This window comes from Grampus griseus, assembly GCF_964374135.1.
Source record: "Grampus griseus genome assembly, chromosome: 11".
In the NCBI taxonomy this organism is placed as follows: Eukaryota; Metazoa; Chordata; class Mammalia; order Artiodactyla; family Delphinidae; genus Grampus; species Grampus griseus.
Genome location: NC_139005.1, coordinates 17,057,254 through 17,084,507, shown reverse-complemented (window position 1 = coordinate 17,084,507; position 27,254 = coordinate 17,057,254). Strand labels below are relative to the sequence as shown.

At 37.8% G+C, this 27,254-nt stretch overlaps 1 protein-coding gene across 14 annotated transcripts in view; it reads left to right on the top strand.

Moving 5' to 3' along the window:
- Positions 1-27,254, top strand: part of ABCC9 (ATP binding cassette subfamily C member 9) — a 149,072-nt gene that overhangs the window by 42,844 nt on the left and 78,974 nt on the right. For all 14 annotated transcript variants that reach the window (XM_082665444.1, XM_082665434.1, XM_082665433.1 and 11 more), the window contains 4 exons: positions 650-758; positions 5,038-5,145; positions 20,065-20,137; positions 21,022-21,127. In XM_082665444.1, the coding sequence (XP_082521570.1) occupies positions 650-758; positions 5,038-5,145; positions 20,065-20,137; positions 21,022-21,127 (396 nt within the window). The remainder of the gene's footprint in view (positions 1-649; positions 759-5,037; positions 5,146-20,064; positions 20,138-21,021; positions 21,128-27,254) is intronic.

The following is a 27,254-nucleotide window of genomic DNA, read 5'->3' as shown; positions in this document are numbered from 1 at the left end:
GGACTCAGGAGGTCTTGGGTGGGGCCTGAGATTCTAAGTTTCGAGTAAGCTCCCAGGTGATGTTGATGCCACTGATCTTGGCCAACGTTTTGCGTAGTAATATTCTAGAGGGCCGTCTCCTTGCCAGGTTGTGAAACTATGTCCAATATATACAGTAGTGCTTAAGCAAAGTAGCATAGTATGCAGGGACCCATGATCCGTGTGTTATATGCTGTATGTTTTTACTTAACTGCCCTGTACCTTACTTCCCTTCATTTGTAAAATGAGAATGATGATACTTCCTTCGTTGGTGTTATTTTTTTTTAACCACCCTGTTTCAAGTCCCTCTCCAATTCTATTGTCTTTGACTAGAAATACAATTGCAAAAAAAAAAAAAGTGCAAAGGAGAGTTGGTTGAATTTAGGGTGACCAGTTGGTTGTGGTTTTTCTGAGATTTTTCATTTTAAGCGCTGAAAACCCCAGGTCCTGGGAGCCCGTCAGTCCCCAGCATCCTAGCTGAATTCCCGATTGGTCCTGAGAAATGACTCTCAGAGCTGGCTTGCTTACCATGGTAACAGTGGGGGAAAAGTTTGTTTATTTAGGTAGAACTTCATTGGTGGTGGTTTTATTTTTATCCCTTATTGTGTACTTGCTTGTTTGCCTTTTGCAGTGTTCAAAAGCTGAATGAGTTTCTCTTGAGTGATGAGATTGGTGAGGACAGCTGGCTGACTGGGGAAGGTTCTCTTCCATTTGAATCCTGTAAGAAACACACTGGAGCCGTAAGTGCTTTTCTTTGTTACGGGAGCTGTGAATAAGGGACAGTCCTGAGGATGGATGATTGAAAGTGGATGCAATTAGAAGAAATCGCACGCTTTACTTTTAACCTATATGAAGAAAAAATTGCCGCCTGCTTCTGTAAAAAACCTTACAAGTCTAAAATCAATTAAAAAAATGTAGAAGGCTCGTCTTTATAAGTCATCAAAGGATTATCCCAAGGGGGACACCTCATGTTCAATTCAAAAGGAAATAGAGAGGTTGTCTACCCCAAGCTTTATATAAAAATCATACAAAATAAGGTTACAACTCTTGTACCATATGCTTATAATACCTTTAACTATGTTATACTTTTTGGTTTCCAAAGTGCTTTTTGGATACGTTATGTCTTTTGACTCATTTAATATAGTACACTACGTTACCTATTTTGTTTTCTAGATGCATATATTCATTTGCATGTTGTACGGTTTGAATAGAGTCACAAGATTTTAGTGGGAGAGGCAGAATTAAAACCTGAGTCTTTTAACTCCTGAACCAGTTTATTCATCCATTGCACAAATATTTACTCATATCTACATAAAGCCTGGAAACACAATGTTATTTTGTCATGTTTTACCTGGACTATAACGTGTATTATATATTTGCCTGTATTTCCAGACTTATCAGCTACCCTGTGCTTTGTGCCAAGACCTAGCGATGTAGCTCTGAACAAGGCAGGCAAGATCTTTCTTGTCACAGAGTTTGCTTTCTTGAGGCAGGAGTCAGATGATAAACAAGTAAAAAAGTGAGATCAATTCCCTGTGGGAAGAAAATAAAAAAAAAGAAGATATTAGAGAGTGACTGGGATCCTCTAAGCAGGGTGGTCATTTCCCAGGAGGCCCCTCTGAAGAGCTGGCATTTGAGCTGAGACCTGAATGAAGAGTAAGTACTTCTTCTGCAAAGACCTAGAAAAGGGGCCAGATCATTTCAGGCAGAGAACTGGCAGATGCAAAGACCCTGAGGTGGGAATTAATTTGGTGTGTTCAAGGAACTGAGGAGCACTATGGCTGAAGCCTAGTAAAGAAGGGAGGATAAGACGAGGTAAGAACAAGGATTGAGAGTCCTGTAAACCAGGGAAAGAGTTTGGAGGGTTTTAAAGAAGGGCCTCATATAATTTCTCGTATATTTTTAAAGGATCACTCTGGCTGCTGGGTGAAGAGTTGTCATTGGGAACAAGAAGAGAACAGATAGATCAGTAAAGAGGTCATTATAATAACACAGACAAATGATGATGGTTGGAGTTTGTTTTTGTTGCAGTTGCAGTGGACCTTGAGAAGAAGCTATCAGGTTCAGCGCACACTTTTTAGGCTGAGCTGATAAACACTGGCTGATAGGTTGAATGGAGGGGATGAGGGAGAAAGAAGACTCAAGGATGAATCCTAGGTTATTGGCCTGACTACTGGGTAGACGGTGGAGCCAATAACTGAAATAGGGAAGCTGAGGAATGAGTAGGTTGCTGTTGAGGTGGAATCAAGAGGTATATTTTGCACATGATAATTTTGAGATATTTATTGGCATCTAAGAAGAGAAATCCCCCTTGGAGATGTAAATTTAAGAGCCACTGGCCATTAGATGACATTTAATGGGACTGGATTAAACCACTTTCTTGAAAGCCGTGTCTGAAAAATTCTGAAGAAAGTCTTTAAAATTAATATGTCTATTTCACAACAGTAAAGTAGAAAGAAGTTCTTCTAAAATAAATTATAAGTTAATAATTAGTTATTCATTTACTATTAGAGAAAAATGTTAATATATTTACCATTTATGTAACCAAACAAAAATGCATGTGCAGTCTCCTGACAGGAATTGACTGGGGCTTGGAAAACCTTCACCAGGAAGTCAGTCTATATTAAATTTTTATTCACATCGTGCTAAAAATAGTTAAGACAAGCACTTGGCTGTCTTTAGACTTGCTGATTTCTTCTGCTTTTCTGGAGTTATTTTTTTACTCTCTGTCGAGTTATTTTGTTGAGCAGGTGTGATTTTGTCTGAGTAGGAACCACCACCCATGCTTGTAGACACTGCAGTAACAAAGCCTGAAAATCCTTGTGTGCTCTTGTGTGGACACGGACAACAAGACAGGAACATGTCATAGACTGTGTACACTTCGAGGCAGCAGGAAAGTCAAGCATTTGATTAGAACCTGCCTTGTCTCACTTTGGATGATAGGAGATTCCCAAAGAACTTGTTAGATCATCTTTCAGAGATGTAGGGATGAGCAGAGTGAGATGACCTCAGGAAAGGGAACAGAGGAGGTCAAGTATGAGGGAGTGGAGTGAGGGAAATCTGAAGAGTGGTTTGTATGAGATGAGGGATAGGAGAAATATTGAACTGAGCAAAGGTTGGAAGGAAAAAAGAATCCCCTTCAGTTGCCTCCAGTATCTTCAGAGTTATTGAAACCAGACTGGACTTCTGATGTCTTTCGGGGCCATTCATCACTGCTGATGGGCCAAACCACAAATGACAAACTTTTAAAAATGAAGAGAAAAAAGCTGTGTGTTTGAAAAGAACACTAATGGAAACTCCTACTTGAGAGCGCTTAAGATGCTATGTATTCTGTAAAAGCTTAGAGTTAAGTGGTTTTGGCTGCAGAGTCTCCACGGAGAATTAGTGACAGTCTAGAGCCAGAGTTTCTTCAAATTACATCTGTGAGACTCCGACTCAAATCTCTGTCAACACGTCTCCTCCTCCCAACCTCTCCTTAGTTTTGTGAAGAACATGAAGTCATTCCTTTTGGAACTCTGGGGGCGATACTACTATAGAAGTTATGACTCTAGAAGACAGAGAATATAGGTACAGATATAGACCTGTCTTGTGTGGGAAATATACTCAGCTTAAAGGATAGTGACTTTCTACATCTCTCATGTAAGGTTATCTGTGAGGACTGTGGGAAGAAAAACAAAACTAAAAATGTCACGAGCACTCTTTCTCTCTCTCTTTTTAAAATTTAAAATGCATTCAGTAGTTTCTGTGCAACAGAACACTGATAGTCCTTCTCAGTGACTTTTTAATCTCAGTATTGAACGGCGTGTAGCTTAGCGATGCGCTATTTGGTAGTTTGATATTCTGTTGATACGCTGATGGATATAAATTGGAGGACGATATCTCATTCAGATTAAATTACTGATTATTCGAGGACATTCCTGATTCCCGTAATAGAACTCAACAGATTTATCAAAAAGCTAAACCTGCCGTTTCAAGCCAAAGGAAAAAAAAAAGTTTCACAATTCTAGAATCCTTTGCTTTTTATAGGTAATTGAACAGTTTTAAAGTGTTTTACTATTTAGCTTTCATAATCTCTATAAGGTATTTAAGTAAGACAGATAATCATTTATGTCGAAATACTTGCTTACTAGATCTCTGGGACAAATTTTGAGCTTATATATTTTTCTAAATTAGAGGTTTACAGAACTGAATTTTCTACCTTCTCTTCAGTCATTTGTCTCTATGTGAAATTAAACTCAAAATTAGAGAATGACAAGTGTCTAGTTATGACCTAATTGGAGCTCATTTTAAGTATGTGAAGATTGCCTAGCTTTAGCCGGCATCCTCCGTTTTATGGAGACTTTCTTTAGTCCTTTGGCTCAGAGCAATGCTATAACATTTGAGAAAAACTAGATCATTCTACAGTGCTTATGGATCTCCTTATGAAATAATATTCATATTATAGGCAAAAAAGTCCTAGATCTTTATGCTTTTTCTCATTCCACCATGGATCTTCGAGTGACATATAGCCCAGTCTGATTTATGTGAGTGTATCGGATTCAAAATCCTCATGATTCAGAGGGTGACCAAAAATGCACTGTTGGAACATTTACAAGCCCGACGGCCTAAGAATTAGATTCTAGTTTACCCTGAGTTAGCCTGCTTGCCTTTGGCCATGACACACAGCTTTTTACCGCCTGGGCCTGTTCATCCAGAAAGCTGGAGAAAGAATATCCAAAGCCTAGTTTGGTGCTCAGCACTTTAACTTCTATCGTTTGCAAGTATCACATCTTCATATTTTTATCTTTTTAAAAAGTTTGTGAATTAGGTTTAAAATTATTGTGTAACACTTTTTCATCATCATTTGCTTTTTTTGGCGGCAGGGGGACACCATAGAAATAACTAAAATATGACATTCACTTTACTCATTTCTTTTTCTTAGAACTTAAGTGGAGAATTAGCAATGAGAGTTAATGTTCAGTAAAAACTCAGTTTTCTCCATAGACCTTCAACTTGTGTTCTTTTCCATGTGGAATGCAGCAGCCAAAAACTATAAACAGGAAGCAGCCTGGAAGGTATCACCTGGACAGCTACGAGCAGTCAACACGACGTCTGCGTCCCGTGGAGACCGAGGATATTGCAATAAAGGTTATTTTATTTCCTGAATTCTTACATGAATAGAAACATTGATGTTACTATTTTATGATGAAGTTCTGCAAAAGTGTCCTACATTGTGTCTTTAAAGTCTCTTTAGCATGGTCACTGATTCTCATAACATTTTCAAACATATTCTGATAAGTTTATAATTCTCAGTGCTGCCTTGCCTCCCAGCCACAGCTTTGCTCCAGCAGTTGTTTAAATAACTGGAGGATGAATCTTTCTTCTGAATCTGCGTTAGAAGCTAGTGTCCAACGTATTCCCACTCGTACTCTTATGTTTATCTACCAAGTAGATTAATTTCTAGAGAACGCCCATATTACAGGTCCAATTTTTAAGGAAGTAGATTAGATTGCAATTATCTACAACCAGGAAAGGCTTAGACCTGGGTTGTGTGCTTCCACCCAGCTTCCCGATACTGCCTTTGACTCATCTCAAACAGCCTTTTTTTTTTTTAAACATTTTTATTGGAGTATAATTGCTTTACAATGCTGTGTTAGTTTCTGCTGTATAACAATCAGCTATATATATACATATATAGCCATATCCCCTCCCTTTTGCATCTCCCTCCCCTGCTCCCTATCCCACACCTCTAGGTGGTCAGAAAGCACTGAGCTGATCTTCCTGTGTCATGCAGCTGCTTCCCACTGGCTATCTATTTTATATCATTTGATAGTGTATATATGTCAATGTTACTTTCTCACTTCGTCCCAGTTTACCCTTCACCCTCCCCGTGTCTTGAAGTCCATTCTTTACATCTGTGTCTTTATTCCTGTCCTGCCCATAGGTTCATCAGAACCATTTTTTTTTTTAGATTCCATATATATGTGTTAGCATACGTTTTTTTAAATTTTATACAGCAGGTTCTTATTACTTATACATTTTATACATATTAGTGAACATATGTCAATCCCAATCTCCCCATTTATCACACCACCACCCCCCGCCATTTTCCCCCCTTGGTTTCCATACTTTTGTTCTCTACATCTGTGTCTCTATTTCTGCCCTGCAAACCGGTTCATCTGTACCATGTTTCTAGGTTCCACATATATGCGTTAATATATGATATTTGTTTTTTTGACTTACTTCACTCCATATGACAGTCTCTAGATCCATCCATGTCTCTACAAATGACCCAATTTCGTTTCTTTTTATGGCTGGGTAATATTCCATTGTATATATGTACCACAACTTCTTTATCCATTCATCTGTCGATGGGCATTTAGGTTGCTTCCATGACCTGGCTATTGTAAATAGTGCTGCAATGAACATTGGAGTGCATGTGTCTTTTTGAATTATGGTTTTCTCTGGGTATACGCCCAGTATTGGGATGGCTGGGTCATATGGTAATTGTATTTGAGGTTTTTAAGGAACCTCCATACTGTTCTCCATAGTGACTGTATCAAATTACATTCCCACCAACAGTGCAGGAGGGTTCCGTTATCTCCACACCCTCTCCATCATTTGTTGTTTGTAGATTTTCTGATGATGCCCATTCTAACTGGTACGAGGTGATACCTCATTGTAGTTTTGATTTGCATTTCTCTAATAATTAGTGATGTTGAGCAGCTTTTCATGTGCTTCTTGGCCCTTTGTATGTCTTCTTTGAAGAAACGTCTATTTAGGTCTTCTGCCCACTTTTTGATTGGGTTGTTTGTTTTTTTAATATTGAGCTGCATGAGATGTTTATATATTTTGGAGATTAATCCTTTGTCTGTTGATTCGTTTGCAAATGTTTTCTCCCATTCTGAGGGTTGTCTTTTCGTCTTGTTTTTAGTCTCCTTTGCTTTGCCAAAGCTTTGAAGTTTCGTTAGGTCCCATTTGTTTATTTTTGTTTTTATTTCCATTACTCTAGGCGGTGCATCTTGCTGTGATTTATAGCAAAGAGTGTTCTTCCTGTGTTTTCCTCTAAGAGTTTTATAGTGTGCAGTCTTACATTTAGGTCTCTAACCCATTTTGAGTTTATTTTTGTGTATGGTGTTAGGGAGTGTTCTAATTTCATTCTTTTACATGTAGCTGTCCAGTTTTCCAGCACCACTTATTGAAGAGGCTGTCTTTTCTCCATTGTATATCCTTGCCTCCTTTCTCATAGATTAGTTGACCATAGGTGTGTGGGTTTATCTCTGAGCTTTCTATCCTGTTCCATTGATCCATATTTCTGTTTTTGTGCCAGCACCATATTGTCTTGATTACTGTAGCTTTGTAGTATAGTCTGAAGTCAGGGAGTCTGATTCCTCCAGCTCCGATTTTTTCCCTCAGGACTGCTTTGGCTATTCAGGGTCTTTGGTGTCTCCATACAAATTTTAAGATATTTTGTTCTAGTTCAGTAAAAAATGCCATTGGTAGTTTGATAGGGATTGCATTGAATTTGTAGATTGCTTTAGGTAGTATAGTCATTTTCACAATATTGATTCTTCCAATCCAAGAACATGGTATATCTCTCCATCTGTTGGTATCATCTGTAATTTCTTTCATCAGTATCTTATAGTTTTCTGCATACAGGTCTTTTGTCTCTCTAGGTAGGTTTATTCCTAGGTATTTTATTCTTTTTGTTGCAATGGTAAATGGGAGTGTTTCCCTAATTTCTCTTTCAGATTTTTCATCATTAGTGTATAGGAATGCAAGAGATTTCTGTGCATTAATTTTGTATCCTGCAACTATAACAGATTCATTGATTAGCCCTAGTAGTTTTCTGGTGGCATCTTCAGGATTCTCTATGTATAATATCATGTCATCTGCAAACAGTGACAGTTTTATTTCTTCTTTTCCAATTTGTATTCCTTTTATTTCTTTTTCTTCTCTGATTGCCGTGGCTAGGACTTCCAAAACTATGTTGAATAAAAGTGGCGAGAGTGGACATCTTTGTCTTGTTCCTGATCGTAGAGGAAATGCTTTCAGTTTTTCACCATTGAAAATGATGTTTGCTGTGGGTTTGTCATATATGGCCTTTATTATGTTGAGGTAGGTTCCCTCTATGCACACTTTCTGGAGTGTTTTTATCATAAATGGGTGTTGAATTTTGTCAAAAGCTTTTTCTGCATCTATTGAGATGCTCATATGGTTTTTCTTCTTCAATTTGTTAATATGGTGTATCACATTGATTGATTTGCGTATATTGAAGAATCCTTGCATCCCTGGGATAAATCCCACTTGATCATGGTGTATGATCCTTTTAATGTGTTTTTGGATTCTGTTTGTTAGTATTTTGTTGAGGGTATTTACATCTATATTAATCAGTGATATTGGTCTGTAATTTTCTTTTTTTGTAGTCTGCTTTTGGTGTCAGGGTGTTGGTGGCCTCATAGAATGAGTTTGGGAGTGTTCCCCCTTCCTCAATTTTTGGAAGAGTTTGAGAAGGATGGGTATTAGCTCTTCTCTAAATGTTTGATAGAATTCACCTGTGAAGCCATCTGCTCCTGGGCTTTTGTTTGTTGGAAGATTTTTAATCAGATTCAATCTCATTACTTGTGATTGGTCTGTTCATATTTTCTGTTTCTTCCTGGTTCAGTCTTTGAAGGTTATACCGTTCTAAGAATTTGTCCATTTCTTCCAGGTTGTCCATTTTATTGGCATAGGAGTATTGGCTTGTAGTAGTCTCTTAGGATGCTTTGTATTTCTGTGGTATCTGTTGTAACTTTTCCTTTTTTATTTCTAATTTTATTGATTTGAGTTCTCTTCCTCTTTTTCTTGATGAGTGTGGCTAATTGTTTTTCAATTCTGTTTATCTTCTCAAAGAACCACCTTTTTGTTTTATTGATAATTGCTATTGTTTTCTTTGTTTCTATTTCATTTATTTCTGCTCTGATCTTTATCATTTCTTTACTTCTACTAACTTTGGGTTTTGTTTGTTCTTCTTTCTCTAGTTCCTTAAGGTGTAAGGTTAGACTGTTTATTTGAGATTTTTCTTGTTTCTTGAGGTAGGCTTGTATTGCTATAAACTTCCCTCATAGAACTGCTTTTGCTGCATCCCATAGGTTTTGGATGGTTGTGTTTTCATTGTCATTTGTCTCTAGGTATTTTTTGATTTCCTCTTTGATTTCTTCAATGATCTCTTGGTTATTTAAAAACGTATTGTTTAGCCTCCATGTGTTTGTGTTTCTTACGTTTTTTTACCTGTAATTGATTTCTAATCTCGTAGGGTTGTGGTCAGAAAAGATGCTTGATATGATTTCAATTTTCTTTTCTTTCTTTTTAAAAAATTTTTTTTAATCAGGGAAATATAAATTTTATTTTATTTTTTATTTTTTTAAATATCTTTATTGGGGTATAATTGCTTTACAATGGTGTGTTAGTTTCTGCTTTATAACAAAGTGAATCAGTTATACATATACGTATGTTCCCATATCTCTTCCTTCTTGCATCTCCCTCCCTCCCACCCTCCCTATCCCACTCCTCCAGGTAGTCACAAAGCACTGAGCTGATATCCCTGTGCTATGCGGCTGCTTCCCACTAGCTATCTACCTTACGTTTGGTAGTGTATATATGTCCATGCCTCTCTCTCGCTTTGTCACAGCTCACCCTTCCCCCTCCCCATATCCTCAAGTCCGTTCTCCAGTAGGTCTGTGTCTTTATTCCTGTCTTACCCCTAGGTTCTTCATGACATTTTTTTTTCTTAAATCCATATATATGTGTTAGCATACGGTATTTGTCTTTCTCTTTCTGACTTACTTCACTCTGTATGACAGACTCTAGGTCTATCCACCTCATTACAAATAGCTCAATTTCGTTTCTTTTTATGGCTGAGTAATATTCCATTGTATATTTGTGCCACATCTTCTTTATCCATTCATCGGATGATGGGCACTTAGGTTGTTTCCATCTCTGGGCTATTGTAAATAGAGCTGCAATGAACATTGTGGTACATGACTCTTTTTGAATTATGGTTTTCTCAGGGTATATGCCCAGTAGTGGGATTGCTGGGTCATATGGTAGTTCTAGTTGTAGTTTTTTAAGGAACCTCCATACTGTTCTCCATAGTGGCTGTATCAATTTACACTCCCACCAACAGTGCAAGAGGGTTCCCTTTTCTCCACACCCTCTCCAGCATTTATTGTTTGTGGATTTTTTGATGATGGCCATTCTGACTGGTATGAGGTGATACCTCATTGTAGTTTTGATTTGCACTTCTCTAATGATTAGTGATGTTGAGCATCCTTTCATGTGTCTGTTGGCATTCTGTATATCTTCTTTGGAGAAACTTCTATTTAGGTCTTCTGCCCATTTTTGGCTTGCATTGTCAAATAGCCTATGTTTTAAAAAACGTTATATTATTGAAGTATAGTTGATTTAAAATGCTGTGTTAATTTCTGCTGTATAGCAAAGTGACTCAGTTATACATACATATATATATATATGTATATATATATACATTCTTTTCCATATTCTTTTCCATTATGGTTTATCAGCAGATGTTGAATATAGTTCCCTGTTCTATACAGTAGGACCTTGTTTATCCATTCTATATATAATAGCTTGCATCTGCTAATCTGAAACTCCCAATCGATCCCTCCCCCACCCCTCTCCCCCTTGGCAATTACAAGTCTGTTCTCTATGTGTGTGAATCTGTTTCTGTCTCATAGATAACTTCATTTGTGTTATATTTTAGATTCCACATATGAGTGATATCATATGGTATTTGTCTTTCTCTTTCTGACTTACTTTACTTAGTATGATAATCTCTAGGTCCATCCATGTTCCTGCAAATGGTATTATTTCATTCTTCTTTTTATGACTGAGTAGTATTTCATTGTATATATGTGCCATATCTTCTTTATCCATTCATCTGTCGATGGACATTTAGGTTGTTTCCATGTCTTGGCTATTGTGAATCGTGCCACAGTGAACAGTGAGTGAAGGTATCTTTTCGAATTATAGTTCTGTCTGGATATATGCTGAGGAATGGGATTGCAGGATCATATGGCAACTCTAGTTTTAGTTTTTAGAGGAACCTCCCTACTGTTTTCCACAGTGACTGCACCAATTAACATTCCCACCAATACTGTAGGAAGGTTCACTTTTCTCCACACCCTCTCCAACATTTGTTATTTGTAGACTTTTTAATGATGGCTCTTCTGACTGGCGTGTGGTGATACCTATGAGGTGATACCTCATAGCTTTGATTTGTATTTCTCTAATAATTAGTGATGTTGAGCATTGTTTCATGTGCCTGTTGGCTTTGTATGTCTTTGGAGAAATGTCTATTTAGGTATTCCTGAGGAAATCAACAAAAAATACCTAGAAACATGACAATGAAAACACGATGACACCAAACCTATGGGATGCAGAAAAGCAGTTCTAAGAGGGAAGTTTATAGCAATACAATCCTAGCTCAAGAAACAAGAAAAACTCAAGTAAACAACCTAACCTTACACCTAAAGCAATTAGGGAAAGGAGAACAAAAAGATTCCAAAGTTAGCAGAAGGAAAGAAATCATAAAGATCAGAGCAGAAATAAATGAAAAAGAAATGGAAGAAACAATAGCAAAGGTCAATAAAACTAAAAGCTTGTTCTTTGAGAAGATAAACAAAATTGATAAACCGTTAGCCAGACTCATCAAGAAAAAAAGGGAGAAGACTCAAATCAATAGAATTAGAAATGAAAAAGGAGTAGTAACAACTGACACTGCAGAAATACCAACGATCATGAAAGATTACTACAAGCAACTGTATGCCAATAAAGCTATTATATATAGAATGGATAAACAAGGTCCTACTGTATAGAACAGGGAACTATATTCAACATCTGCTGATAAACCATAATGGAAAAGAATATGGAAAAGAATGTGTATATATATATATATATATATATATGTATAACTGAGTCACTTTGCTATACAGCAGAAATTAACACAGCATTTTAAATCAACTATACTTCAATAATATAACTTTTTTTAAAAAAATAGCTATTTGACAATGCAAGCCAAAAATGGGCAGAAGACCTAAATAGAAATTTCTCCAAAGAAGATATACAGAATGCCAACAGACACATGAAAGGGTGCTCAACATCACTAATCATTAGAGAAATGCAAATCAAAACTGCAATGAGGTATCACCTCACACCAGCCAGAATGGCCATCATCAAAAAATCTACAAACAGCTGTCACTGTTTGCAGCTGACATGATACTATGCATAGAGAATCCTAAAGATGCTACCAGAAAACTACTAGAGCTAATCAACGAATTTGGTAGAGTAGCAGGATACAAAATAAATGCACAGAAATCTCTTGCATTCCTATACACTAATGATGAACAATCTAAAAGAGAAATTAAGGAAACACTCCCATTTACCATTGCAACAAAAAGAATTAAATACTAGGAATAAACCTACCTAAGGAGACAAAAGACGTGTATGCAGAAAACTATACGACACTGATGAAAGAAATTAAAGATCATATAAACAGATGGAGAGATATACTATGTTCTTGGATTGGAAGAATCAACATTGTGAAAATAACTATACTACCCAAAGCAATCTACAGATTCAATGCAATCTCTATCAAACTACCAATGGCATTTTTCACAGAACCAGAACAAAATTTTTCACAATTTGTATGGAAACACAAAAGACCCCGAATAGTCCAAGCAATCTTAAGAAAGAAAAACAAAGCTGGAGGAATCAGACTCCCTGACTTCAGACTATACTACAAAGCGACAGTAATCAAGACAGTATGGTACTGGCACAAAAACAGAAATAATAGATCAATGGAACAGGATAGAAAGCCCAGAGATAAACCCACGCACACTTGATCACCTTATCTTTGACAGAGGAAGCAAGAGAATACGATGGAGAAAACATAGCCTCTTCAATAAGTGGTGCTGGGAAAACTGGACAGCTACATGCAAAAGGGTTGTTTGTTTTTTGTTATTGAAACTCAGCCGTTTGTACTGTTCCCAAGCATGAGTGCTTCATAGAACAGGCCACCACAGGAACACAGGCTGAGGACTGAGAGTTGGGATCAGCCCCAGGAAGGCATCAGGGTTATGCAGGAACCAGAACAGATGCCTGCAGCAGTCAAGGGCCTCTGGACATCATAGCCAACAGAGTCCTGGAAATTAGCTGTTTAGAAGACTAGCCGCATTGGCTGCTGGGGCTGTCCCACTCCCTGCCCTGTCCAGTCAGAGTGAGGGATGCTCAGTGAGTGGTACAGTAAAGCCAAGAACCACATTTAATCCTCCTCTCTCTCTCCTTATTGCCTGACACCATACCTGTCCCACAATAAACTTTTAGCAACTGGAGCAAATGCGTTACTGGATGGAATAAGCTAATGCTAGCCTTCCCTTTGCCATTAATTTGATGTGTGATTTGGGCAAATTGCTTCTCTGAGCCATGGTCTGCTCCTCTTGAGGTGGGAATGCCATTTTAGTATGGTTGTTTTGAGGATAAGGTATAACACTTGTGAATTTCAAAGAGCTGTAGTGACTCATTTTTAAATATTTATTTAGTTAGTTAGTTATTTTTGGCTGCGTTGGGTCTTCGTTGCTGCGCACGGGCTTTCTCTAGTTGCGGTGAGCGGGGACTACTCTCTGTTGCGGTGCACGGGCTTCTCATTACGGTGGCTTTTCTTGTGGCGGAGCACAGGCTGTAGGCACGCGGCCTTCAGTAGTTGCAGCATGTGGGTTCAGTAATTGTGGCTCTCGGGTTCTAGAGCCCAGGCTCAGTAGTTGTGGCTCGTGTGCTTCTTAGTTGTTCCGCGGAATGTGGGATCTTCCCGGACCAGAGATCGAACCCATGCCCCCTGCATTGGCAGGTGGATTCTTAACCACTGTGCCTCCAGGCAAGTCCTGTAGTGATTCTTAATCTTGGCTGTACATTAGAATCACATATATATATATATATATGTATATGTGTATGTATGTGTGTGTATGTGTACATATATATATATATAAATATATATATATATATAAACCTGGGCATCATTTTTGAAAACATCTCTAGTAGTTCTCTAGACAATTATAATGTACAAGTAGGGTGTGAACTAAGCTGTGAAAAAGTAAGTAATGAGAGACTAGAAAGGGTCCTCTATGCTGCCAGTTCTCAAATATGCCCAGAAAATAACAATATATTAGTGACTAAAAAAATAGTATTTTTTAATTGACATTTTCTATTCAGTGTAGTGGGAACCTAAAAATACATCTTTTCCGTGTGCCGTATTCAATTTATTTTCATTTTTCATGGAAAAAAGGGAGGTTATCATGATTTTTTCCCAGAATTGACCCTTCATGCACCAAAAACCCCACAAAAAAACAACAAACCCCTGCTCATCAATGGCCTGGAGTGTGCTGTTCCACTGAATGGCCACTGCAGTTTCAAGTACCCCTTCAAGCTCAAATTCACCGTTTATTCATAGTGGAAATTCCCAAATTGGTTATTACTCATTTGTATTTTTGAAATCTTTTTTATTGTGAAATACAACATATCTACAGAAAAGTACATACAACATGTATGCACTGTTAAATGAAAAAGTAAATACCTGTGCAACCACTACCAAGTGAAGAACATCATCAGCTTCCTCTGAAGGTCCCCCCAGCACACACTTTAGCTGCACTCTCTCTCTCTCTCCCCCGAGATATAATCGCCACCCTGACTTTTGTGGTTATCACTTCCTTGATCATCCTTCTATGTATGCCTCCCTAAAAATCTGCTTTATCTTTTTAAGTTTTGAATATGTGCGTGTACGTGTATGTGTGTTGCTTCTGCTCAACATTATGTGGATATAATTCATCCATGTTGCTATGTGAAGCTGTAATTCATTCATTCTCATCACTGTGTATCATTTCATTGTATGAATATACCAGAATTTATTGATGTGTTTTACTTTTGATGGACTTTTGGTTATTTTTTTTGAGGCTGTTGTGAACAATTGCTGAGTCATAAGGCTGTACATCCTCAACTTTTCTTCACAATGGCCAACTTTTCTCTAAAGCGGTTGTGCCATTTTACACTTCCATTAACAGTGATTGAGGGACTTCCCTAGTGGCACAGTGGTTGAGAATCCGCCTGCCAGCGCAGGGGACACGGGGTTCGATCCCTGGTCCCGGAAGATCCCACATGCCATGGAGCAGCTAAGCCTGCAAGCCACAACTACTGAGCCCGCGTGCCACAACTACTGAAGCCCGCTCGCCTAGAACCTGTGCTCCGCAACAAGAGAAGCCACCGCAATGAGAAGCCCATGCACCGCAATGAAGAGTAGCCCCCGCCTGCCACAACTAGAGAAAGCCTGCGTGCAGCAACGACGATCCAATGCAGCCAAAAATTTAAAATAAAGAAAATACATAAATTTATAAAAAAGAAAAATAGTGATCGAGAATTCCAGTTGGTCTCCCTCTTCACCAGCGCTGCCAATATTTTGCCAAAATGTGTGTTGTGTGTTGGGAGGAGGTGCAGTTGTATCTTGCTGTGGTTTTTATTTGTAATTTTCTGATTTCTAATGAGGTTGAGCACCTTTTCCTATATATATTGACCATTTGGGTTTGGAGCTCCTCTTGTGAATTGCCAGGTTATTTGTTCCCCGTGTTTAAAAAAAATTCTGGGTACTACTTTGGCAGTTATATATGTTACGGAATTCTTTTCCCACTCCATAGCTTGGCTTTTCACTCTCTTTATGGTATCAGAAATTCTTAATTTTAATGTAATCTAGCATGGAACTTTTCCTTCATGGCTAATGCTTTGCTTTTTGCCTCCTTTATGAAAACGTTTTTGGGGACTTTCCTGGTGATCCATTGGTTAAGACCTCACTTCCAATGTCGGGAGCATGTGTTTGATCCCTGGTTGGGGAGCTAAGATCCCACTTGCCACGTGGCATGGCCAAAAATTTAAAAAAAAAAAAAAGAAAGAAATCTTCTACCAAAAGGTATAAAGATAATATTAGTTCTTAAAATCCCTGGAGCAACACCTTTTGCTTTTAGTACTTTAATTGACCTAAAATCTATTTTTGTGGTTGGTATGAAGTAAGGTTGTGATTTAGTAGGGAAATCACTAATAAATAATTTTAGCTGTAAGTTTAGCAGTAGTGAATTTAGTGATAGTCATTTTACTGCATTTAGTAGTAAGTCGGTAAGGTCGGATTTAATTTTTTATACGATGTCGGGTTGTCCAGGCACTGTGTATCAGTCACCGTACCCACTGACTTTTAGTGCCGTCTTGTCACATAGATTTCTTTCTTTATTTTTCTCTGATTTGTCTGTCCAGTATTCCACTGTTGTGATTATTATAGCTTTCTAATAAACACTGACATTTTTTAGGACAAGTTCTTAACACCTTATTTTTTTTCTTCTAAAATATCTTAGCTATTCTTGGCCCTTTTGGAAGGAAAGAAGCTTAGGTGCTCCGGAGTGTATATATCTTTTTGTACTTTTCCTTATACTTTCACTAGACATTTCCTTACTCCTTGCCTTAATGAGGTTTTTTTACAAACTATATTTTAATCAGCATTTTTATTTATTTTTGGCAGGAGAGAATGGACAATGGTGTGTGGAAGGTCCTGCCTTTAGATTTTCAAAAAACTATTTCAATTGAGGTGAAATTCACACAGCATAAAATTAACCATTTTCAAGTCAACAATTCAGTGGCCTTTAGATTCCCAAAGTTTTACAACCATCCCATCTACTAGTCGCAAAATATTTTTATCACCCCAAAAGGAAACCCCGTACCCATTAAGCTGTCACTCCCCATTTCCCCCTTTCTCTTACCCCTGCCAACACCAATCTGATTTCTGTCTCTATGGATTAACCTATGCTGGATATTTCATATGAATGGAATCGTGCAGTAGGTGGCTTTTTGCATTGTCTCTTTCCTGCCTTTACATTTTAATTCATCCTTTCCCTTTATCCCTGATCCTTATATCTATATCCCCTCATCCTCCCAACATTACAGTGCCAGCAATAATATGCTCAATATATGCACTTAAATACACTCATATCCCTGTGAAATATGTAGTATTGTCATGAACATTTATATTTTCAATTTCCTGAAATTGTTTGCTCCTTCTAGCTGCACCACTGCATTCTATAGTATGCACTCCTGCCTTTTACTTGTCCCCTAGTGATGGCTGCTGGGTTGGCCTCCATCCTTCCTCCATCACAAACCATGCTGTGATAACCATCTTTGTACCTATCCTTTTATGTACCTTTGCGGAGATTTATATATTAGCTGATTTTCCAAGGTCAAACAGCTAGTTTGGGAAGCCAGGATTTTAACCCTTATGGTGGAGAAGTGAGACGATTTTGTAAAAGGGAGGAGGGAATGGAAGGGCAAATCACAGCGGGAGGAATTCACTTTGACTCTCCTCCATCCCTCTCAAGTGAGCTCTGTTCACTCTTATACTTTTGTGTAGGACCAAATCCGGAGGTGACACTGTATTCTTCTGGTTCTTCCCTGCTGGTTTCCAACCACATCTTTCCTCTCTCACACTCTTGTGAAGCTGTAGCATGTTGTACCTTTCTCACGTCTGTGATCAGAGGACCTCATAATCACTCACCCACCTTCACTGAAGATTTAGGTGCCTGTTTCCGAGTCCAGCTTTCTACCTTAGTAAGTGCCACACCTGGATGTGATTTAAACTTCCAGGTTCACAGCCCATCTAGTACCCCAGCCCCCAAGCCCCTTAATCGACCACCCGTCCATTTCCACAAACTCACCTGCACTCACACTTGGCCGCCTCTTAGACGCACAGCCCCTCTGAGATCTTAGCCTCTGTTATACCAGCCAGTCACCGACATCACAGCCCTACCCTCCAGCTCCCTCAGGGCTTCACCTTCACTGGCATTGGCTTTTTTTTCCCCCACATTATTTTTTATTTTATTTATTTTTTTATACAGCAGGTTCTTATTAGTTATCCATTTTATACATATTAGTGTATATATGTCAATCCCAATCTCCCAATTCATTACACCACCATTGGCTTTTAACCTCATTGCAACCTGCGGTAACTTGAGCCCCTTCTTTCTCCCAGCCCTTTCACATCCTTCTGTAGCCATTCAACCCCATGCCTTCTGCGCTCCTGTACCCAGGGTGCTAAGTTCTGTGGAGAAAACGACTTAATGGTACAAGTTGGCATGGCCAGAGCTTCATTACCTCCACCCTCGGCTGACTCTCTATGGTTCTTGGCAGTCCTTTCCCATGCCTCCCTTCAGCATGATTCTCCATCACCTACAGTAGCTCTCCATCTGTCACCAATCTCCTCCCACCTCGTTCTCTCTCTCCTTTGGCCACCTCCTGTTTCTACAGATAACCTTCCCTTTCAGTTCATTGAAAACGTAAAGGTTGTTATGGAGGGCCTCTCAGTTCCCTGCTGACCCTCTCCCCAGCCCATCTGTATTTGCACCTCGTTTAGCCTGCTCTCCACTTTCTCTGAGAAAGAGGGATTCTCAGCCTTGAAGACTAGATTTTCTTTGAGCGTCCTTTGTCACTTAGCCACTGTATCTTAAACCTCTGCCCCAGCCAGCTTTATTCATTATTTCTCATAACGTGCTTCATGGTTTTCTGATCCTGAACCTGTTCTCACTGTAACTCTTTACTCAGAAATACCTTTGCTGAAATTCAGCATAGTTTCCAAAACTAGCTCAAAGGCCCTCCTTTTTCAAAATATTTTCTTTTTTTGACTCATCTCAGATGTAAATGATTTTCCTTATGAACTACTGTTGCACTTTCGTCTGTCTGCCCCTCTATTTGTTACTTAGCCCATACTCTCTTGCCTTGGTTTACCACTCAATTGACTGTAAGCTCAGTTGAGCAGGGAAGCAGGGAGGATGCATTATACCTTCTTTGTAGCCCACATCAGTCCTAACGCAGGACTTCACGTTGACTGGGTGCTCAGCAGGTATCTGTAAAGTGATTAGTTACTAAGCCCTTCCGGGCCGCCCTCCTTCCAGGACTAATTTCATGCATATCTATGTGATGGATATTATTAAATGCCATACATTTTCCACGCTAGAGAAAACTTACATGGAAAAACATAATCTAGCCTTTTCAGGTAACTTTTGCACTCTTTAGTTGTTCATTTTAAGAGCTTTTAAAGGATATTTTTAGTTATAATTTAGATATTACCAATCTATTCTGCAAAATTCCTGAACAAAAATGAGCTTAGAAATTTCATCACTTGGGGTTTGGAAAGAAAATATTAATTTATGAGCAAAGTGCAGCCTTACTTTAGTTTCCTCTAATTTTTCAGGCACTTTCTCTCCCCTCATCTGTCTCTGTTCACCCTTCCAACCCTTGGGTTCTGTTATACCTCTTTCGTTTCCCATTTTTGTAACTGTTAAAACTATCAAGTTTTCTTGACACATATTAAAACAATAGATTGCTTTGGATGACTCTAAGGTCTTTTTGTTTGTTTGCTGGTTGTTGAGGTTTATACCACCAAGCAGTATTGCCTCATTTTTGTGCTGTTTCTTCCTCCCCTTTACTTTTTCTTTTAAGATCAATGAAGAGTGATAAATCCACATAGTTCAGGAAACTTATTCATTACAAAACCTTCCTTCTTAGCTAGTGGAGTCATTTTGTTGGAATAATTTGTAGTTATTTCTGTTCTTTACTTTGCATCACAGGATTCTGGGAATTGCAGCAGTGTGAAAATCATCAGTGTAGCAGTTACACTGGAAAATATTTGGGTGATTGATTTTTAAGAATGTTCACATATAAATGATCCCAAATTTTCAGGGAAAATTGTTGGAATTTTTAGCATTCTTCATAATACCATTAATTCAAAGACCCTCCTCTCACTTCCGTTCTTTTTGTGTTTCATTTATACCTCTAAGCAGTTATAACTCTAAATTAGAATTTCAGCACTGTGTGTTCTACTGTGTTGAAAGTCTTACAGTGCTTTATAAAGAAATCTATTTTAATTGGAATAATTCTCTAACACCACATATTTACATAATTTTATAACTTAATTTCTGTATTCTTATTTTCTAGGTCACAAATGGGTACTTTTCATGGGGCAGTGGTTTAGCTACCTTATCTAATATAAATATTCGAATTCCAACAGGTAAGAATCATTTGTTACTCGGGTTTGTAATTGTTAACTATCATGACCATGGTTTTCCAACATAACCGAGCCTAACAAAAGGAGAGAAAGACTTTTTCAAGACAAACATAACTAATATTTATTTGCACCATGAAGCTCGTGAACCCCTGTATCACTGTGAGGATGACTGGGAATTATAAGACCTGCCTGCCTTACACTACAGAGTGTGGACCTTTGGACAAGTTATTTACCATCCAAATGAATTGCTTTCAGTTTATTTGCTGATTTGTGGCATTTAAATAATGGAGTAGTTCATTTCTCATTTTTTTGAAGAAAGAATTTAAAGAAAGGATGTATGAGAAAATAGTTTTCTATCCCTGAGGAAACCTGATGAAGTTTTCAAGATATTTAAGACATAAATACCCAGTATTTTTATTTAAAATGTCTAGATAATTGAATAGAATTAGGTTTTTGACTTGACCTCATGGTCAGTAGTTGGGATTTTTCTATTATACATGCACATCAAAGTATTTTAAGAACAGCCCCCAAATCATTTTAAGCCCAATTACCTATTTTAGTCAAAATTGCCTTTTTCTCCTGAATGAATTGAATAATAAAGGTAACAATAATCTAGATGACTTATGCAAGTATTTCACAGCTTTCTTTACTAGTGTCAGTTATTCTGAGAGTTTTAAAAATAATCAAGACCTATAGATTTTAATTTTTCTTCTATTTTCCAAAAAACTTAGTATCAGGGAAGGGAGCTGTTTAGAATACTTTATTGCTGGAGACCAAAACTGGCCCATTGATTGTGAAACATCAATCTTTTCTAAATATGTTTTGATTTTATTTTACTAAGTGAATTCCATCTCATCCTGTTATTATCCTTTGTTTCTTTTCTGTAGGTCAGTTAACCATGATTGTGGGCCAGGTGGGATGTGGGAAGTCCTCTCTTCTCCTTGCCATCCTCGGTGAGATGCAGACAGTAGAGGGAAAAGTTCACTGGAGCAAGTATGTGTATTTTTAATTAGTTTCTATTGCTCTGTCATACATCTGATGATCTCTCAAGGGAAGAAATTAGAGCAATAGATTTCCGTGTTAGGACTCTGAGGACCCCTCAGAAATAAGCATAGCTTAAAAAAAGATCAAATTAGTGGAAACTTTAAATGTTGTAAATTAAAAATTATAAAGCAATTTATTACAGAGGTTTATCAGAGAGAAACTTGTATGTTGCTTTTAAGTAAGATTGGGATTGTAAAGATAGATTTTGAAAGTTATATGGGTAACACTCAAAGAAATACAACGTAAAAATTCATCCCATAATCAAAGAAGTTATGGAAAACTTGCATTATTTATAAAGCATATGTGCACACAGAGCTTTAGTGGTCCAGTGTTCAGAGAAGAAATATCGAATAATCTTTTCCAAACTCTTCATAAGGGGCTGAGAAATCAGCCTTTTCTCTTCACATCCAACTTAAAACTAGACACTAGAAGTGTCTAGTTAGGGACATGACTGGGTCAGACTAGTGTGTTGTGCAACCCCAAAGACATGGTGCTTCTTCTGTATATTTGAATGGTTGTTTGGGGTTCTTCAGAGCACATTGTAGTAATAAAGTGACTCAGAACCATAATATTATATAATTGTGTAATAAAGAATGAATCATATTTCTTTAGTTTGATCTACCTGGTAGACCCCCTCCCCCATTAGCAGTTTATGGAGAAATTGTTTACAGTTTATCTAAGATATTGGATTATAGACCAGTGGTTCCCAACCAGGTGTGATTTTGTCCCTAGTGGACATTGGGCAATGTCTAGAGACATTTTTGGTTGTCATTCTAGGGGAATTGGGCTGCTACCGATCTAGTTAGTGGAGGCCAGAAATGCTACTAGACATCCTACAACGCACAGGACCGCCTCCCCACAACAAAGAATTATCTGGCTCCACATGTCAGTTGTGCTGAGGAAACCTTGCCCTAGACCTACACATGTCCTTTAATATCATTTAGTTCTTATCATTGTAAGTTCCATTGTGGCTTAATCTACTGTTTACATACACAGGCATCTCTTAAGAATGAGTAAAAACTATTTACAGGCATTTTTAGAATAGACTCTATTTTAAACTCCAATTAAGAGACGGAGATGCTTGGATGTGAAATTTGAGCTGGAAACAGCAGAACTATAAATCCTATTTTTGGTATCCTTGGTGAAAGAAGGAGGCTGAGAAATGTTGAGGGTACAGTTTATTCCTGTTGGAGTGGTAGACATGAAACTGTTTAGTGCTTACCCAGTAGAGAGCTCGGTAATAGCTGTTCCCTGCAGTTTGCTTCATGATGGGTCCCTGTTGTTCCCTGAAGTCAGATGCTAGGTGGTGTGTACCCTGCCACCATCACCTGCCATCTTGGATGGATGCAGGCTTTGAGAAGCAGGTTTTACTGGATTAACTTATATTGTATGACATGTACGGCTATAATGAAGTTATTTGGGTTTTGTTTTTACCTTGTTTCACTAGCATTAAAACAGAGAGAAAGAATGAGAGAATGTGACAGAAAAAGCATGAGATTTTATTTTCATATCTCTAGAATGTTCTTAAAATCTAGTCTTCTCTAGTATTACTTAAGATTAGCTCCACTTGGGCCAAATTGACTCCCAATATTATCACTAATAATCATTATCATTTTGTTAGTGGATAAATAAATGATATGGGAATTAGGAAAGTATTTTACACAGTCTACTTATTTATTGAGTTTCTAAGCAAGATATATATATATGGGTATATATATATATATATATATATATATATATATCTTAAGCAAATTTATACCATTTATATCCTATCTAATTTCATAAAAGTTGTGAATTATTTTATATAACATACTATAATAAAGCCTGAAAAATAAAGATATCAAGAAGGAAAATAAGGTTTAAATAATAATCTGAGCAATTAATAGGTAGAAATCCATGCATTGGGGTCTTGCATGTTTATAACACATGGGTCCCAAATTCCACTCTGAGCTTCATGAAAGCTAGTCAAAGAGGGAAACAAGAGATAAAAAACACACATATACTTAATAAAGTTTAAGGTTTTTTTTTAAAGAAATAAGAAAGAAATATCTCCCATGGATCCTAATTTTTAAAAAGCTAAGAAAAGGTTATATCTTAAAGTCAGAGCCAATAGAATGAAGATGTGAGAAAGGATTTAAGAAAATTCTAAGTATTTATAGAATCACTATAATTTAAAAATCATCTCTTTATGAATACTTGCCTTAATAGACAATAATCCCATCTCTTCATGGCAGAAAGGACTGAAATTTTCTTCAAAAAATATTTGGGTTTGTCTGACACACACACAAATTAAAAACTAACCCCTTAAGAGATTAGATAAGCTAACAGAAGTTTTATTTTTCTTTATTTACGAGAACTACTTAATTTTTTTCCATGGTATCCTTAATATCTGATAAAACGTATTTTCAAATCAGGAATGTTCAGAGAATACTGACCCTTTTAAAAGAGTTATTTGCAATGAATTTTCATCCTGGAAAAAAAAATTGTGCCTAGTCCAATAAGGAAAGGCATATAAACGTTATTAGAATAAAGCTAATTTAGAAATTACCAATATTGATAGATTGATGGTGTGTAAATGCAAAGAAGTACTTTACCGCAGCAGACTGGATTGTTTGCCGAATTTTTAAAGCTCAAAACAAAATAAAGCAAAGCAATAAACTAAATGTTATGGTAAAGCACCAAGTGCCTTGCTGTCATTCTTTCATCACTGCACGTATCTCTGGTTGCATGAATTTTATTTTTAAATGTGTCCTCATAGATGGCAGGACCAAAGTCCTATAGAGTACTCTGTCCTGGTGCAGCAAGAAATATTTACTTTGGGCGGGAGAGAAGGCGCTGTTGCTCATCCAGGATAAACCTACATGGATAGAACTTGGTACACAAAGACATTTATACATAGATGCCTCCTTGGCAATTACTATGTTTGACCTAGTCTGACATGCAGTAGCCCCAGAAGAGAAAGGAGAGAGAGATGAGGGAGGGACTGAAAAATTCTCCAAACTTGTCAGAATGCCAGGGTTCTTGCCCCTGCATCTGGATGTGCTCTGCATTTGTTGAAAAGCAAATGTCCTGCCTGACTGAAGTTGTCCTTTCCTAATTGTCATGATAAATAATAATTCCTACTGACATCTTAGGAACTAGGACTAAATAAAACTCTTTACCTGATGGACCGTTCCAATGAGGGAGTCCAGAATGTGTAATAATTGTGGTAATCATGTGAGACATAGCCATCATTTATCTTTGGTTTCCCTTTCTTTTTCTTCCACCTTGCCCATGCCATCAGCCATTCTGTCAGACCCCATCTGTCATGATGTTCTATTTGCTAATGTCTTGGTGCTAATTTGCTAATTGGCTTTATAACAGTGGCTGAGTTACTCTAGGACTGGCGAATTGAGGAGTTACTCCTTTTCATGTGATGTTGCCTGACATGAAGGGGTGATAACGTGAGTCAGCTTTCCTGGATCAGACATGATATATAGCATATTTGCACCCACATCTAGCTCCCCTTCTTCCAAATATTGTTCCTGATTTAAGCTTGCAAAAGTCACTCTTTCCCATTCCGTAAGGTACCAACCATGAACTTGGAAGTTGCTAGAATACCAAGTTTAACTTTTACTCTTGAAGGAAAATACACACAAAACCCTGCATGTGGAAGTGAAATTGGATGCCATTGTCCAGAAGGGGATTTTCCATTTGACCTCCTCGCTTTCTCGCTTGCCTTCATCACTGTTCACTGCCACATCGAATGGTGGACGATGAGTCTACAGACATGGAACCGGTGATTTTCATGTAATCAGATAAGATCTGATGTTGGAATTCGGAGCCAACTCGATTTATTTATTTATTTAGGAAGAGAAGAAAATAAACTTCCTCAGTTGAATTTGATTAAACATATCGTTAAGTGAAAAGTTTGGAGAGGTGGTCTCTAGAAGTTAAGGGCTACGTTACTCATGGAAAATGAAAGAGAATAATTTTTTAATTTGTTCATGGGAAATGACTACCTACAAATGGATCTATATCTACCTTTTCTTTCTTCCTCTGAAACTAGTATATGTGATTTAACTTCTACTCTTAAAGGAAAATATATCTAAATCCTGCAAGGGGAGGACTTCAGAAGTGAAGATCCTCCATATGCTGTTTTGCCTTTTGCATGACGTTACTACATGAATTAACCCTTCTTTCTGATAGAAGTCTTTAATTTCTTGCCCTCCTCATTCCATGATCCTCCATTTTATTTTAGTTTATTTTTAAAGATTTTTTTGATGTGGACCATTTTTAAAGTCTTTATTGAATTTGTTACAGTATTGCTTCTGTTTTATGTTTTGGTGTTTTGGCCACAAGGCATGTGGGATCTTAGCTCCCCGACCAAGGATCGAACCCTCACCCACTGCATTGGAAGGTGAAGTCTTAACTACTGGACCACCAGGGAATTCCCATGATCCTCCGTTTTTAAAAAAGGTCTTTCCTATCTCATAAACAACGGGAGCATTTCTCCTTTTAAAAGAAGAATCTACCCACGCTTGACCTCCTTGTTCTCGTCATGACTGCCTAAATGCTCAGTTGTCATAATTTGTTCTCAATCATGCTTAACTTCTCCATAGCTTTTGAAAGTGTTCACCACGGATGACTCCCTGAAACCAACTCCTTTCTTGGTTTCCATGATACTTTTACTTATTCATTTGTTTAAAATGTGTATTGGACACCTGTAACATGCATATCATTGTATTCATTGTTGGGGGTAGATAACTGAACAAGGGAAACCAGCCCCCTATTCTCATGAAGCGTAGTGTTCAGCCGGAAAGGCCATGAGGAAGTAAGAAAGTAGTTTCAAAATTATTTGGTTAAATTTTTTAAATATCAGGAAGAAAAAGTACAGGGTTTTATAAGAACAAATCATAGGTGACCTGAGTTGAGTTTGTGGGATCAACAAGGTTTTTTTAGGGGGGAGGCATACATGAATGATCCTTGAACTTAGATTTTAAGAATAAGCCAAAATTAATGAGTTAAACCGTAAGGAGCTGCAGTACGAGTGGGGATGGAAGGTGAGGAAGAATATACAGTCTACTGTAGGATCCCCTTCCTTTATTTATATCTTTGACTTCAGTTTTCTCTCTAAGTACTAATGACACACCAGTGTACATTTCTGGCCAAGAAGCTTCTTCTGAAAACCTAATAGCTCCTCCAAAAAGCCTTATACAAGCTCCAAATTGAACACATCCAAACTGAGCTCATGTTTTCAAAACCTGCTTCTCCGCCTGTATCCTGGAAGGGTTGTGTTCTCACCCCTTGAAATCAGTTGGTAGGAGCCCAAGTCAGAGGTCAAGGATTCAACCTAGATCCTTCTTTCTCTATCGCCTGCAAAATCCAACCAATCACTTTCCTTATGTCTGTTCTTCCATTTTTGTATCTATTTTAATTTTCCTGGTTCAGGTACTTAATCGCATTTGTGAACTACTCACTCCCTCACCTTTCTTTACACTGTTGTGAGATTCACCTTTTGACATGAAAATCTAATTACTTTCTTCTTGCTTATAATTCTTTTCTTGACTGGCCAAAGCGTAGAAGAAATATTCTAGACACCTTTGCATAAAAGGGCCTTTCCCAATGTGGTCCCTATCTAACTTCTTAAATTCTCATCCTGCCATTCCACCCACCCTTTCCATTGTGTTCCAGTAACACTGGACTGCAGGTAGTTTTCAAATACACATACCTCCTCTGTAATGCCCTCTCCCAGGTTGGTGGCCTCACTCTTTTTTTCTGGTGTCAACTCTGATGTGTCTTTGACAAAATCTTCTCTAATTTCCCAGGTGGACTGAAATGTACCTTCTCTTCTGGTCCCTCTGCAGTTTGTTCAAATAAATAATGTGGGCTGGTCTCCTTCCTAGACTGAGACACCCTCAAGCCAAGCATGTTGTCTTTTGCTTTTCATCTACTTCATATCTAACCCAGACCTGGGCTCTTTCCATTTCTCTTTGTAGACACACAGGACTCTTCTCCTCTCTCTCTGTCTCTCTCTCTCTCTCTCTGTCTCTCTCTCTCTCTTTCTCTCTCTCTTTCCATCTCCATCCCTATTATC